Genomic DNA, 16,165 nt, shown 5'->3' on the forward strand with positions numbered 1-16,165 from the left:
GCCAGCCTGGGGGCCATGCTTTGCCAGTCCTCGACTCACCCACCGCACAGCAGCCTGGGAGCACCAGTAAACGTTCTTTTTCTCGTAGCTCACCTGGAGCTGGACACCTTATCTCCCACAGCTTGATAACATCAAGTGACACACACACACCGTGTGATGCACGCCTCCCCTGCGCACACGGGCTGAGAAAGATACAGGGGAAGTAGCTTCCAATTCTGCTGTGGTGCCCAGTGCTCCATTTGCTTTGCTGGGTTTTTCAGCAAAGTGACAGCCTTGCGGCAGGTCTTCTACAATGGCTTCTCTAAGCTGGGGGCTGTGCTGCCCCTAGCCTGGAGGAGGCGGAGGGAGTTGATACTCTGAATTCATAAATACTATCACAGCACTCACAAGCTGCCAACGCCGGAGTAGATGTAAAGTGAGAAGGTGGAGCAACGTGGGGAGGGAGCTGATTACATACAGAGCTTCTTTAAGCTTCAGCAAGTTGATGGCAAGAAAACAAATTCAGCAGTTGATCTGCCCCAGTGACTCATCACTGCCATGCTCAGTTCCTCAGCTAAAACCAGCACTCAGTAGCTCTTAATCAAGTCCAACAGCTCTCCTGAACCCTTGATGTATCCTTTCACAAGAACCAGATTTGCCTCCTAATGAGCTTATCTCAGTCTTCAGGGGGACAGCAAAGCCCCGAGGACAAAATTCAGCAGGCATCAACATACGTCTGCACCGGCGCCGCCGTGCCCTGTGCAGTCTCTGGGAAACGTGCTGCTCCTCAGCTGAGAGATTTTACCACAGGGATCTTTCCTAGCCTTCTAAAACCTCATGAAAAAGAACAGACACTGGTTTCTCTCCTATCCTTGCAAATCCAAAGCATCTCCCCAGTGCTGCCGTCTTGGACTTGCCACTGCCCTGGCAGCACCCCGTAACCTGGCCCACCTCCAGGTCTAGTGTAGAGGTGCTCCGCAGTGTCTCTTGTTCCAGGACCAAAGGCAGCTTTATCTAGTAGGAGATCAGGTAGCTGCAGTTCTCCACTGGCGTGGCTGTAGCATGTCCCGGGTATGCAACATCCGCTCCACGCCATGCTGCGTGTGTACCGACGTTGGCAATGGCACCCATACACGTCTCCCTCCTCACACGTTCACCTAGAAGGTGCAGCTAGCCAGGTTACCTCCTGCTAGTTAAAGAAGTAGACAAGAGCCCAGACAATCAAACTTTTCAGAAGTAATTTATAAAGAACATTTACATTCAGTAGTATAAAATGATATATAACTATCTCTCCTAAACACATCATCTGCAGAGGAACGACAAGATTGTAGACTCAGGTTAAAGAAACACAGCAGCATACAGAGCACGTACTTCGAAGTTCAAACTAGCTCAAAGTTTCAGAGACAAACTATCTTCAGCAAATAGGAATTTAAATGACAATGCAGGAACAGATGCTCTTCTCCCGGAGCATGTTACCGCCCTGGAATCACCTATGCTGGAACCAATTTTTCCCCTCTGAAATTATCCGATGTATTTTGACTGAAACCCAAGATAAGCACGTACCAGCTCAGATCAAAGCGCGCTCAGTCACATCTCAGGTGAACTGTGTGGATTGCTGAAAACCCTCTTGTCCTTCTATGCCGTCACTTGCCTTTTAATTTTAAATGTGTGCACCACCTCCTCAAATCAGGCATTTCCTTGGTCCAAGTCCCCCCCTCCCCCCCAGTTAGTACTGGCCCTTACTGGGCACATACAGGGAAGTGTCTGCATGGCCTCGGCGGTCTCAGTCCCTGCGCTCATGAGAGTGAAACTGGTAATATTTTGGTTTCATAGGTTAATCGAGCTATAAAACAGAAATTCACGTCATACTAATTTAACTCCTTTAAGGGACTTCAGAATCCAAAATCTGGGACTACAGAGCACGTAAGACATAGGACCTCTAAACAAACTGAATCAGAACTGCATCATGACTTCATGGACTACTGCTTTAACCTTGCTGTTCTCGATACGTGGCCTTTAAGTTAGAAGGCCACGTTAAAGCATTATTCCATAAGGTTCAGCAGATCTTTTCTGGATCTTTTTCCCTCTGAGGATAGGGAAAACGTATTCCCTTCTTCCCACAAGTCGACTCTCTAAACATTTCCCACTGTGCCAATCACACAGGTAAAAACATGAGCACTTAATCAGTGTTGTCTTCCAGACTATCTGGTTTCTTTTCACCTCCCTTCTTCTGACTGCGCTTCCTTCCAAGACAGGTTTAAAGGATTACCTGACAGTTGAGACACAGCGGCCTGGATTTTCCAGCTCTTCCATCTACGATTTGGGTGGGTACTCTCTCCAGTTTGGGCTTTGGAGTTCCCACCTTTGTGGCGATAATGCTGACAGCAGAAGGGACTGAGATCCATACCATTACAAAACAGGTCATATGGCACAGCGCAGCATTTCCTTTGAGAAGAAAATGTTTCCTCCTATGTCTTTCCAAAACTTTTCATTCCACTATGTTCAGTTTTAATTTTCCGAGTGTGTGTGGGGCACCTGTCTTCTCCAAAGAGGTGTCCCCGTATTAAAATTTAGTCTCACACTTACTTGTTAGCCATAATCATTAGTGGCAATGGGCCAGGGTCTCCAGAGGCTGATCAAGGCGAAACAGATCCCTACCAAACATTATTAGGCGGTTAAGACTTGACATTGCCAGAGTTCACCCACCTTTTTTTTTTTTTTTTTAAAGTATTTTTCAAGATTAACACATTGAACAACAACTATGGTACAGGCTAATAAAAGTTAAACCACCTTGTTCCCTTTCTATCTGCTTCAAGGCTACAACCTATAGTAAGCTTTTATTGCAGAACGACCAAAAACTTCCTGCAAATATCACTGACTATAAACACTTCTGTTCACGGGAAGCAGGAATTCAGCTATGACACTGCAACTGGACTCCATATTATCTACACAGTGAGCAAAACTCTTTCTAAGGACGGTGCACCGGATTCGTTAGAGACCAGATCAGAAGCACGTCAACAGGAGCTATCTTTCCTTGACATGGCCGTTGGTGAGATGGGTTCTGTTGTTCAGGGGCTCAGACCCATTCCTCTGGATACAACTGTCGCTTGTGACGTTGTTGAAATATGTGATCCCATTTTTCTCCTTTTCCCAGATCTTTTCTCTTTCTTCCTCCTTGTCGCTTTCTTCTGTGTCACTTCTCATGTCCTTTTCCATCTACAGAAAAACATAAACGAGAAACAATACAAACATAGAAGTCTGCACAAGAAGCGGTGCCACAGGCTGAACGTTCATCTGCTACTTCAGCCACCTGCCTTTGGCACACAGTTCTGCTGTGTCCTTTCAGCTTTCACATCACCTTTGGAAACAGGTCCTCTCCATCTCTTTGATTTCAGTCTCAGTGGAATCCTAGCTGTGATCCTGATAAACATTAGGAATGCCCAGGACTGAGGACAACCGCGGAAAACGGAGGAGATCCACATTGTTGCTTTGGGCATCAGCATGTGGAAGAAGAATCGGGGGAGGCAGTTATTCAAGCTCTTTTACACTTTCAAGAAGGGACAAGGAGATGGGATTTGTGCAACCCCCAGCACAACCCCAGGCTGGGTGGGGAACGGCTGGAGAGCAGCCCCGAGGAGAAGGGCCTGGGGGTGTCGGTGGGTGAGAAGCTCCCCAGGAGCCGGCAATGTGCGCCAGCAGCCCAGAAAGCCCCCCGCCCCCCGGGCTGCATCCCCAGCAGCGTGGCCAGCAGGGCCAGGGGGGGATTGTGCCCCTCTGCTGCGCTCTGCTCTGCTCTGCTCTGGGGAGACCCCCCCGCAGTGCTGCCTCCAGCTCGGGGGGTGCCCACAGCAGAAGGCCCCGGAGCTGTTGGAGTGGGGCCAGAGGAGGCCCCGGAGATGCTGGGAGGGCTGGAGCCCCTCTGCTGGGAGGACAGGCTGGGAGAGGTGGGGGGCTCAGCCTGGAGAAGAGAAGGCTCTGTGGAGACCTCAGAGCCCCTTCCAACCCCTAAAGGGGCTCCAGGAGAGCTGGGGAGGGACTCCTGATCAGGGAGGGGAGCGATGGGATGAGGGGGGGACGGTTTTACACTGAAAGAGGGGAGATTGAGATGAGATCTGAGGAAGAACTTCTTGGCTGTGCGGGTGGTGAGCCCCCGGCACAGGTTGCCCCGAGAAGCTGTGGCTGCCCCATCCCTGGAGATGTTCAAGGCCAGGTTGGACGGGGCTTGGAGCAACCTGGGCTGGGGGGAGGTGTCCCTGCCCAGGGCAGGGGGTGGGACTGGGTGATCTTTAAGGTCCCTTCCAACTCTAACCGTTCTATGATTCTATGATAGCTTCTGACCGCACTTGGCCTGGGTGGCTGTAGGTGAAGCACACTGCTTCAGACAGTTGGAAAGCATATGCTTTCAAACAAACCAACAGCTCAACACAAAGCCACTCAACTCTGATTATATTAATTTTTATGTTCAGGTTTTTCCTCTTGCTATTGACTGAGAGATCTGTAATACACTTTTGTAAATATTTAATTCATTACCTTAGAAGGAAGGCAAAGAAGAAACAACATGATAAAATGATGGTTTAGGAAAAGCAGCCTAGCACTTGCTGCCTTCCCAGGCTGTTTCTACTCAATAGAAGACACCAAAACTAGGGACAAATTCATGGCCTCACACTCCTTGTTGGAAACAACGCTCTGAGGGAAAGCAGCAAACCTCTTCCACGACCCGAGCTTTGGAAACTGCTCAGGGGCATGTCAGTTGCTGCACGGACACCCGCAGTCTCCATTTGCCCTATCTGTTCTTCTGGGGATATCTCTTGGATCCTATTAAGAAGTCTGTTTGGTCTGGTGCTCTTTCTAGAGATCACTACACCCAAATGCAGACAGGACTGGCAAGAACCTAAACTTGCACTGAATTCAAACTGCCTCCAAGGACAGTATGGGTAGGAGATGTTCACCTCCTGTGAACAACATGGACCTCATGTCATTCTGGAACTGGCAGTTCAGAAACTGAACGGTTCAGGTCAGTCTTCATCTGCAGCATAAGGACAAATCGTAATCAATATTCCCAAGTTTATCCATTCGTGGCCGTAGTACGTGGCTGAGGCCTTAAACCTGGCGGGATTCACAAAGGAACTTCTATAGCTGCATGGATGACACTGCAGTGTCTCAGGTCGTCTGTACGAGGGAATGAAACTGGTACTTCAGGATCTAGGCTGAGCTCTAATTACTGGGGATTAGGGGACATCACCTGAGAAGGTGGTGCAGATAATCCCACAGCCAGAGAGGAAAACTGTGGAGATCAGAAAGGCCCATGAGAAGAATGTGAACTTCTGACTGGAGTGAGAATTTCATGGCTCTCAAAAAGGGGAGAATGTCCTGTATTCTTGCTGATACTGCTTTGGGCTAGTAAATACCATAACTGAAACAGATCTGCTTAGGACGGTTTTTCTTTGCTATTCACTGCTCAACATGGAAAGCTCTCAAATATACTTTTGCATCAAATGGGGCAGATGATTTTTAGATAAAACAGGAAAAATTCTGGATACGCTTCAGTATTTTTCTCCCTGATGGTCCATTTCTTTCTAAGAAGGCTATTTATTACCTCATCATTTTAAGAGTGTAATAACTGCAATGGTAATTTAGCCCACACGAGAATTAGGAAAACAATAAAAGGGCGTCTTCAGTTGTGTCTTCATTTTCTGCCCCTGTGAAGTTTCTGTTTCCTAACTTGCAAGTCATTTGCTCTGCGCTACCTTAAGGGAAGGCACATAAAGAAAATGGGGACTGTAGGGATGAAGATAAGCCTTTACTGCTTGTTCTCAGTTCCCGCAAGACAGAATTCCCCAGTTGGATACTAATAAAATACCTCATCCAGGGCTATGAGGTCAACTCCCACAAGGCACCGACTTGTTAACTCTGGACTGCGTCCTTGTCATGTGGCCAATCTAATGCCATTAGGTCATGTCCTCAATTTTGGGAGGAATTTCATGCTGAGCAGCAGTTTGGCCTCGCAGCAAATACTGCGGGCTACGGTCGGAAAGGGTGGGATGCATTTCACTGAAGTTATACAGCTGCACCTCAGACATTCATCTCCGGTTGCTCTATCGCCGGTAGAGATGAACAGCACTACCTGAGTGCAGTCTTGACTGGGTTACGCTTTGGGGCCTGTTCACCTCTGCTGCTACGAAAAGAGTCCGAACAACTAGTTTAGACCGAAATACCTGCTCTGCAGACAACCACAGCACTGTAAGACAATCCCTATCAAACATGTATTAATGATCTGGATGATGGGGCAGAGCGTACCCCGAGCAAGTCTGCTGGAGACACAAAACTGGGAGGAGTGGCTGATACGGAGAGGATTGCGCTGCCATCCAGAGGGACCTTGGCAGGCTGCAGAACTGGGCTGACAGGAACCTTGTGAAGTTCACCAAGGTGAAGTGTGAAGTCCTGCACCAGGGGAGGAACAACCCCAGGCACCAGTGCATGCTGGGGGCTGGCCATCTTTTCTAAGAAAAACCTGGAGGTCCTGCGAGTCGGACATGAGCCAGCAATGTGCCCTCGCCCTTCCTGGCCTGCATTCGGAAAAGTGTTGCCAGCAGGTCGATGGAGGAGATCCATCCCCTCTGCTCAGCACTGGTGAGGCCACACCTGGAGCGCTGTGTCCAGTTCTGGGCTCCTCAGTAGAAGAGAGATGTGGACACACAGGAGAGAGTCCAACGAAGGGCCACAAAGCTGATGAAGGGGATGGAGCATCTCTCATGAGGAACGGCTGAGAGAGCTGGGACTGTTCAGCCTGGGGACGGGAAGGCTCGGGGCATCTTATCAATGTATGCAGATACCTGAAGGGAGGGTGCAAACAAGATGGAGCCAGGCTCCTCTCCGTAGTGCCCAGTCACAGGGCAACAGGCACGAATGGAAACGCAGGAAGCTCTCTTTGAACATCAGGAAACATTTTTATAGTGAGAGGGTGACCAAGCACTGGCACAGGGTGCCCAGAGAGGCTGTGGACCCTCCATCCTTGGAGATACTCAAAAGCCACCTGGACATGGTCCTGAACAACCTACTCTAGGTGACCTTGCTTGAGCCAGGGAATATGGACAAGACTTCTAGAGGTACCTTCCAACCTCAGCCATTCTGTGGTTCTGTGATCTCAGTAGTACTGTAATTAAAAATCCTGTACTATAAGGGAAGTGCTTTTGCATTGGCCTCACCAATCATGAAAACTTTCACTGCCTCAGTTTCTTAGTTTTGTTACAAATGTAAACCATACTGTACCAAGTGTTGGGATCCTTACTCAGATGTCACCGGCTTTGTTCCTGGAATTCTCCCCTGGAGTCCAATCCACATTTTTCTTGAATACAAGCACCAGAAGTGGACCCAATATTGTAGTGACTCATAAAATTTTTCCTCTTTTTTGGTCAACTTTCCCTAATGTTCCTTTCACCTCACTTCTAGGAATGTACACGTATAATTTCACTAGGGCAAGAAGGAATCCATTCAAGATGAAGCCCTGTGCTTCCAAGCTGTCCAGGTGGACCCTCCCTCCCCATGAGATGTACGGGGGACTACAAAGTGATCCATACCGTGCCCTGGAGGATGAACTTGTAGACCATGTGAATAATCAGGCAGGACCAGAAGACATGGAGCAGCTGCAGAATTATCAGGAGAGCATTCATGAAGTAGTATCCAAAGAAGGGTTGGAATATCTCCATGGAGTAATAGTAGGTGTTATAGAGCACTCTGCAAGAGAGAGGGAATTGCAGTGGAGGGAAAGCGTGTTGTTAGCAGGGCCGTGATTAAGCCCCAGAAAGCTCTAGTCACAGAGGAAGTTTCTGGTCAGTCACCTCCTTCTTATATATAACACATGAGCCAACTCTCAGCTCCCCACCTCTCAGCTCCCCACCAGAAAGAAGCGGGGTAGAGCCATAAGGACTCCTCCTCTGCAGTATACTTCAGGAATTTAAGACTACTCTGAAGTCCAGGGCAGAGCACCCTAGTTTACCCCAAGGCAGGTGCAACAGCCATGTGGCACTGCAGCCTACGCAACGGGCAGGGACATATGCTCAAGGACTGAAAAGCAGAGGCTGCAGCAAAAGACTCAGCACCCAGCTGAATTATCCCGTCTCCCGGAAGGCGGCTTCTCCATTGCTCTTGACTGCAGCAGACTCACGTGTAGGGGAAAATGACCAGGCGGCTGATGAGGAAAACAGCCGAGAAGATCATAAAGAGGCCGTCACAAGTTTTTTTCCACTTCATGTAATTGAATATCTTAGTTGGCTGGAAGGAGAAAGAACAATAAAACAGCAGGCCAAGACAGTGCAGCTGCACGTGCTCCAGGAGACTAACGAGCCAGACACAGTACAATCCGCATGCAGGTCATCACGCCTCTCCCTGGCCCTCTGCGGGGCACCCTCGGCTGGGGCAGCAGATCAGTACTGGGTCATCTGTGAAACACCGTAACGCTTGGCCCGTACTTTGCTAGATCAAAACATACCCTTTGGCCAAAGAGCACCACTGCTAACTAGGCTTTTCCCTGACACGCGAGTTGCGGAGCTCACCTCTAGGAAGCAATCAGAAGCATCATGAATAATCATCACCAGTGTCCCAATGCGGATGTAATTGGCACAGTATGAGAAGCTGATCAGGAAGATGGTTGCAGCATGATGGACTATCTGCTCCTTGAAGTCCTGATGAGAAAGCGGTGAGCAGAGAATAAAATACGTAACGCACCTTCTGCCCTGGTTCAAGTGTGCCTCCTGCAGGTGGCAATGAAATCTCTCTACCCGATGTCTAAGAAACCTCCCACCGTAAGGGAGCATATAAATCGTTTACCAAACACATCCTAGAAACGCAGGCAACCCAAGAGACCCAGGAATGAAGAGTTTATGGTGTTAACTGAGGACCTCACAACAAAGGACACTCCCTCCCTCCACCAGTAATGGTCTGATGATGGTGCAAATCAGAAGACAGAGTAAGAGCCAACGGCTCAGTACAAACTCAACACAAAGCAAGCTTCCTTTCTGTCACGAAGCAGTGCCTGTATCCACCCCTGCTCCGTGCCCCAGGACGGCATGCCTACCTGTTTGCACTATCATCTCATACCCCGGGATCGCTGGTGGAGACTCACAACCGCCTTTTACTTAGAAGGGTATGTCCACGGCCTCAATGGATGTGTATCCCTATGAAATCAGGCAGCACCCTCTCTGCTGGGGTACTGGCACCTAGGGACACACGCAGCTTAACTGGCAAAGAATCACCTTTTTCCCTGTCTCTACGACCAGTGCAGTCTAGAAGAGTCCCAGATGAGCAATTTTTAAGTTTGGATTTTAAGTTGGGATTGAGACCTCCGCAGTAGTCTGCACCTTTCTACACCAGGGTTTATGTTCTCCACTTCCCGGAGGAGAGGGAAACCAGTAACTGGGAATGGAAAATCCTGGGAACGAGCACGGACAGAATCGCCCAAAACCTCAGAGCAGCACTACACACATGGTCTTGGAGACCACCCTCCCGAGCGCTCAGCTTGGGTCCCGTTTGTGCTTGATCCTTCCCTGAGGCTGCCACCCACCTTCCTCTTCACATCAAAGGGCAGGGTGAAGACCAGCGACCAGTAGAAGGAGAGCTCCAGCAGGTAGTACCAGAACAGGGAGGGTTGGAGGGGCTGTGAGAGAGGGAGAGACAGCGAGATACCCATGAGGTAAATCAGAGCAAGGGCTGGATGTGAAGACACCTTCCGAGGCAAAAGAGTATCAGACAATCAAACCAACAAAACCGATTCTTGCAGCTTCCGAGGGAAATACTTCAACTGAGCAACGTGGTTACTCACTAAATGTCATCTGTGCTGAGGCAAAAGCAAATAGTGGGGGAAATGCCACTTTCCATGTGGAATATTTAGGGAACCACCGGGAAGATCCCGAGTATTTTCATGATTTCTTCAGCACTGTGCTGATTCCTGAGCAGTCGGTACAGAGCTTTAAAAACTATGTAAACCATTTCACCGTGGTGAGATAGATAAGTAGTAGCTGAATAAACCATTCCCTTTTTAGGCTTCAAGGAGGTACTTCAGACACCCCGGTACTCTATCACAGATTTTTCAGTTTAATCAAACTAACGGGCAGAAAGTGCAATCCCAGTGTGAAGAGTAATCTGCATTGTTCTGGGTAATTTTTCTGTGGTCTTACATCTGGAAAACGAAAAGCTTAGACCCACTCAGCAGAGATATGTGCTATTTAACAAGTAATTTTTCGCTGTTGTGGCACCGTATGGCCTCCTTAAACCTGAACTTATTTGGTAAAATAAATAAATTACTATGACTAAAGGGGCTTTGCAACTGGCATTTCCAAAGAATGTACGGTGCTCCCAAATACCAATTTATTTGGGCGTTCTCTACCCACAGTGTTGATTTATGGCCTTCACAGATTTTAGTTGGCTCTCCTTTGTAGCTCCAGCGATTGGGGCAGAGCAGCGATGGCTCCTGTGCTCACTGGGTGAAGCCCCATTCTAAGTCTTTCAGCTTCTCATGTTTACAGGAGTAGAAATAGCAAGGGAGGTACCTGGACAAAAGAGTACCCGGCTTTTGGTCGCTCTCTTTGCTCCTTGTGCTGATGAACAAGCAGCAGACACTGTGCCTGGCTGGCAATTTTCACTGAGGTTATTCTGGTCTGGGCTGATAAGAGGCGTACGCTTTCCAACCCACTGAACAGCTTCTTGCAGTGCTGTTATGAAAAAACTCCGAATATTCGTTGTGAAACTGTAAGAGAGCACCCTCTGAACTTAACGGGAACGATGCTGCGGTGCTACTGGCCATACTGCCAGTTCCACTGGGAAACAAACTCCTTGGGGAGCACCGTGGGCACGATTCTTCAGTACGGCTGAACGAACACAGCATTCAGCGCAGGTCCTCTGCTCTACACACCCCACGCTGAAGCCTTTGCTGCTTCTCCTCAGGCATCGTGTCCTTCTCCGGCCTCAGTCGCCTCTCCAAACTAAACAACCTTGGAGCATCCCCATTTTTCACTTTCTTGGCTCACCTGGCCAGAACGCTCACTTTTCCTGTATTTCTGCAGTCTCCTCCTGCTCTCCCGACTCATCCTCTATTGCGTTTGGATTACACCAGATACAAAGACGTTCTCCCTTGACGAGGATCTGGCTTTGAATTCTTAGGGCTGGTGAGTCTGAATTTAATTCAGTGCCGTCTCTGCTGTCACTGATACAGCATGATTTTCAAAATATACTGAAAGAAAATACGGGATTTATAACAGCAGCCTTCCCTCTTGCACGACTCACCTGTTGCGGGTATCCTGTCCAGCACTCCCTGTGGTCCCAAAGCCAAGGCTTCTGGAAAGAAAACGCAACACAAACGTGAGGATGCCGGAGGAATTCTTCTCTTATCAGCTGTCTAACTGCTTTAGTTTGTTACTACTACAGACTTTGTTGTGTTTTATTACAGGCGGAGCTGGCCGCGCTGTCTGGAATTCAGTTGCCAAGAGACCTCCACTACAAGAACTTGCAGGTGCTCGTGATATCGCCAATTTGTGGCTTATTGCACTGAAATTTCACATGCTCTTGAGCCCAGTTCCAAATAAAATAGCGCATGGAAGATTTCTGCCAACTTGTTGCAGCCTTCTACAGGTTTGGGGTGGTGGTGGTTATGTTTTGAATATATTACGATATCCTTACAACTATTCCATTAAAAATCTCTGTGGTTTGGACAACACCACTGGTAAGAAGGCCAAGAACTTGTGTGCCAGAAACACGTTTTTCCCTCTAACGGTGAGGATCATGCTGCAGTCTGTTAAGCAATCTGAAATCTCTGAAAAAATCCTACTTTGGTCACAAACCCGGTAGTTCAGAATGCGGCAGCTTTGAAAATTTCATAGGAACATGGCAACTAAAGTCCCCAAAAGTCCTTCCTGCATGGAGCACGATCTGACCCTTTGCTGCGCCCAGATTTGCTCAGCGCAAGCACGTCCCGGAGGATACAGTGATGGAACTTATTCTATGCCACATCTCTAAGGGAAATTTCCTCTAACAGTTGTACCAGGCTCCGGATGTCGGAGCCAAGAGCAAGAAGGCAACGTTTCTCGTTCTCTCCCTGAGCACCTGCTGGTGCACCCGCGATACGGAAGGCAAGCAGGAAGCAGTGCTTTTCATTACCAGCAGTGGTAATTAGGAGAAGACACAGCCTCCTGCTGGCTGGGAGTGGGGTCGGGAGTAGGATTTACAGCAAATGCGGGTACAGAACCAGAAGAGATGTGTGATGCAGAATCAGAGAGGACAAAGCAAAAACTCTGAAACAACTACGGCACACCATGTTACCTGAACTAGAAAGGAACCCCAGATCCCTGAATTCCATCATTCCTCTGCTCTCAGCAAATAAAGCCGTTTTCTGGTGGCCTGCTGTGAGATAGCTTTCTATGGCTACCTGCCATGTCACTGACTCATGGGGCAGAGGTTTTTGCCATTGGTCTGAAGCCACTAATGTAGAATTTAAACATTGGCTTTTCTCTGAAGAAAGAAGGGTGCGTCACAAAACCAAATGCATGTTAAAATACTACTCAGATTACAAAGTCAACGTGCAAAAGTCAGGAAATGTCACATGCAGATATGCCCTGTCACATTAATTATTTGTCCTTCTTTTTCATGTAGGCATTTTGGTACAATTTTAGATAACAGAGTAGCATGCTATTTGCTACGGGGTCTAGAGGTGATGTCTGTAGGACAGACGCCTCCTTTTTTTTTTTTTTCTTTGTTAAAGCTGGAAGATGTGTACCGAATAAAGAAAAGACTTTCACGAAAAGTGAAGATCACCTTTCATTCTGAGAATGGTCAGGTAACATGCAGAAGAACAGGATTTTGCCTCTTCTGCTGCCACAGGACTCTTGTACTCTGCTAAGCAGGTCATCCATAGCTGACCTCATAGCTGACCTCAAAGAACAGCCTTCTATTTTGATGTACAGATCCACAAAACACTGCAGTTGGGATTTGGATACCCTCACTCCTCTGCTAGCCCATCCTGTAACCCTCATACTCCTGGGGTACCTTCAATTCTGACTTGAAAGTCAGTGTAAGTTCAAAAGTTCTTCCATTGTTACAGTAATGAGAAGTTACAAGCGTAGTTTGTGCCCGCTCTCTTGGGATCTGCAGGTTTTCCATTACTTAACCCCTCAGAAGACGCCAGCGTAGAAGACTTTGGCAAAGCTCGCCCAGGGAACTGGATTCCGCAAAAGAGCCAGGGGAACCTTTAAAACACGGCCAGAGGATGACCCCGAGCCCCAGCTTAGTGACCACAGCCCAGTGACCAGAGCAGACGCATGGCTTCTGTTACCTCTTCTGCCCGTTGAGTCGGTTCAGTTTGTATCAAGAGAACTCATTATTTATCAAATCAGAGAAAAGGCAGAGGCACGAGCCTGAACCAATCATTAAATTGCAGTCCATGCTCCAAAGGAAGCATGAGTTTTTTACCTTAAACAGGTATTGGATACGCCACCATCAGGCACTGCAGCTTCCATCTCAGCTAAGTGTTCCACCTCCTACCCCACAGAAATGTACTTTTACACAATCCCAGTTGTCTTCTGCTTTGCCAAAGAAGAACCCTCTCGGTTTTGAGCTGGAGTTTTTAAAATAAGCGTGTTCCAGTATGTCTGTGGCCTCGTAAGTGTGCTGTGCAGAGGACACACACTGACCTGGTGCGAAAACCTCTATAAGAAGGTCTGAAAGGACATGTTTGACAACAAAATCTGCCATTCTTGCAGGCACTGGCTAGGTAGAACAGCAGGTGGCACCGCTCGTGTACTCACATCGTACAGGACAGCAAGTCCAGTGAAGAAAGAAACGAAGTAAAACGCAAACCTCCAGCTACAAACAAACAAAACAAAGTACATTAGAATCCCATGTATTAAGCTGCAATTCTGTGTATCAATCCCACTCATTCAAAAATTGTACTATTAAGGCGCAGATAGATACCGATATGTTTAAAGTTTGCCCGGACCATAACAGGAGTGGCTCTTTGTGCGTCATTGGCACGTTCAACAGGCTTCACAAAGAGCAACTCTTCTGCTTTAGAGATGGCCGAAAAGACGAGAATCCCACTGACTAAAATCACCGAGATAACAACCCCGAACCTTCCCAGCCCTAGCAGGCGCAGGGGTAAAAGTCAAGCAGCGCCAATCTCTCTCCTGGGCTTGTGGAGATTAGGTATGCTAAGTTCATTATCATGTAAAATAATTAATTGCTGTCATGTTTGGCCTCAGTCAGCAGCTGGTAATGATTTACCCACATTAAGCCCACACAGAAGGGCATATGAACCGTTTGCCAAGTTCAGCAGACAGCGGCGGGTCACACTGAACACACACCCCCATAGTGAGGAATGAGAGGAATTCCACCCCTACGGAATAAACAAGCTGTTAATAAACTAAACACAGGAAATCTTCAAAGGAGTAAAACTGTCTAAATCAGTCTTTTAATTTCCAAAAACCTCCGCTACCTTTTGAGAGAGAGAGAGAGACTCCACCTGCCAGTGAAACCCCCAGGAGCTCCGAGAGGGACGTGAACTGTACAAAGCATCTCCATCATATCGGAGAGACATTCTTTCTACAGACTGCAAAGGGCGATAGCGGGCAGGTGGAAGGACACCATCCTCAGGGAGCTGAGTCAGAAAAGCATTTACTGTTTACCATCTACTGTTACTATTTACTGCAAGTCAGCTGAGCGCAGGCAGAACTTAGATTTCATCTCGATGGAAGCAGATTAAGCATGGTTGCTTTGTAACTCCTTGTCCATGGATTTTCTAAATATATCCAACTGCAACAATCTGGAATACTATAAATAAATAACACGCGCCCTTTTTTTTTTTTTTTTTTTTTTTTTTCTTTTCCAATTAGAGTTTTTAGGCAGGGAGTTCTGAATTCGAGGCTGAGTACTAAATGGAACGCAAGGTGATTAGCTCAAAGTTGATGCCTACCCTATGCTTACGCACTTTTAGACAGATGAACAGCACTGCAGGTATTTAATGAGTTCTTTCACCTCTGTGGCTTTCCTGGGAGCCACTCATAAGCAAGGCATTTCAACCAAGCTCAGGAGAATCACGGAATCATGGAGTTTTCAGAGTTGGAAGAGACCTCTAGAGATCATCCAGCCCCACTCCCCTGCCAAAGCAGGATTGCCCGGAGCACATCACTCCGGAGGGCATCCAGGCGGGTCTGGAGAACCTCCAGAGAAGGGGACTCCCCCCCCTCCCTGGGCAGCCTGTGCCAGTGCTCTGGCACCTGAACCGTAAAGAAGATTTTCCCGTGTATTTGAACGGAACTTCCTATGTTCTGACTTGTGCCCGTTGCCCCTCGTCCTGTCACTGGGAACCACTGAAAAGAGCCTGGCTCCATCCTCCTTCAGCCCACCCTTTAGATACTTGTACACCATAATAAGGTCTCCCCTCAGCCTTCTCTTCTCCAGGCTAAAGAGTCCCAGCGCTCTCAGCCTTTCCTCATAAGGCAGATGCTCCAAGCCCTTAATCATCTTAGTTGCCCTTTGCTGGACTCGCTCCAGCAGTTCCCTGTCCCTCTTGAACCGGGGAGCCCAAAACTGGACACAGTATTCCAGTTGTGGCCTCACCAGTGCAGAGTAGAGGGGGAGAATGACCTCCCTCGACCTACTGGCCACACTCTTCCCTATGCAGCCCAGGATTCCATTGGCCTTTTTGGCAACAAGGGCACATTGCTGTTGAGAATCCTCCTTTTCTGTGGAAGGCTTAGCCAGGACTAACATTCACGGAACTGGCTGAGGCGAGATTTATTTTGTGCCTCCGTGAGGAGGGTTTCCACACAGCTGTTTCCAAGAAGAGTTCTGCTCTTTGGAAAACACAAGGTTTCACACAGGGCCCTTTTTCCGCCACTTTAAAAGGGCGCCCTTTTTTGACTTTCGGGGTGCTGCAGCAGAACACAGCCCAGCCTGCCGCCTGTGACTTCTGAAAGCAACAGCAGAACGGTCGCAGAGAAGACGCAGCAGAAGACATCAGCAGGCAGCGGGGCGCTGTGAAGCCGCAGGAAAGGCAAAGGTGTTTCAAAGCAGAATACCGCTCTTACAAAGAGGCCCTATAAGGACTAAAGGTGAGACGGCAGTAAAAGGAGGCTTGGGAGTGAAACGAAAGGGGAAAAGCGAGGAACGTTTCGGTAACAGAGAAGCAGCAGAGAGCTGCAGG

At 48.2% G+C, this 16,165-nt stretch overlaps 1 protein-coding gene across 5 annotated transcripts in view; it reads right to left on the reverse strand.

The window, feature by feature from the left end:
* Window positions 1-1,209: 1,209 nt before the first annotated feature.
* Window positions 1,210-16,165, reverse strand: part of LOC309681387 (ceramide synthase 4-like) — a 45,359-nt gene continuing 30,403 nt past the window's right edge. For 3 of the 5 annotated variants that reach the window (XM_082495252.1, XM_082495253.1, XM_082495254.1), the window contains 7 exons: window positions 13,770-13,827; window positions 11,257-11,307; window positions 9,539-9,631; window positions 8,532-8,660; window positions 8,144-8,250; window positions 7,557-7,713; window positions 1,210-3,195 (listed from right to left, as the gene is read on the reverse strand). In XM_082495252.1, the coding sequence (XP_082351378.1) occupies window positions 3,004-3,195; window positions 7,557-7,713; window positions 8,144-8,250; window positions 8,532-8,660; window positions 9,539-9,631; window positions 11,257-11,307; window positions 13,770-13,827 (787 nt within the window). In that variant the 3' untranslated portion in view covers window positions 1,210-3,003. Of the gene's footprint in view, window positions 3,196-3,379; window positions 3,400-7,556; window positions 7,714-8,143; window positions 8,251-8,531; window positions 8,661-9,538; window positions 9,632-11,256; window positions 11,308-13,769; window positions 13,828-16,165 lie in introns of those variants that run through there. The other 2 variants (XM_082495256.1, XM_082495255.1) reach the window with 2 other exon arrangements.

The sequence above is a fragment of the Vanellus vanellus genome (assembly GCF_965231255.1).
Source record: "Vanellus vanellus genome assembly, chromosome: 25".
Taxonomy (NCBI): domain Eukaryota; kingdom Metazoa; phylum Chordata; class Aves; order Charadriiformes; family Charadriidae; genus Vanellus; species Vanellus vanellus.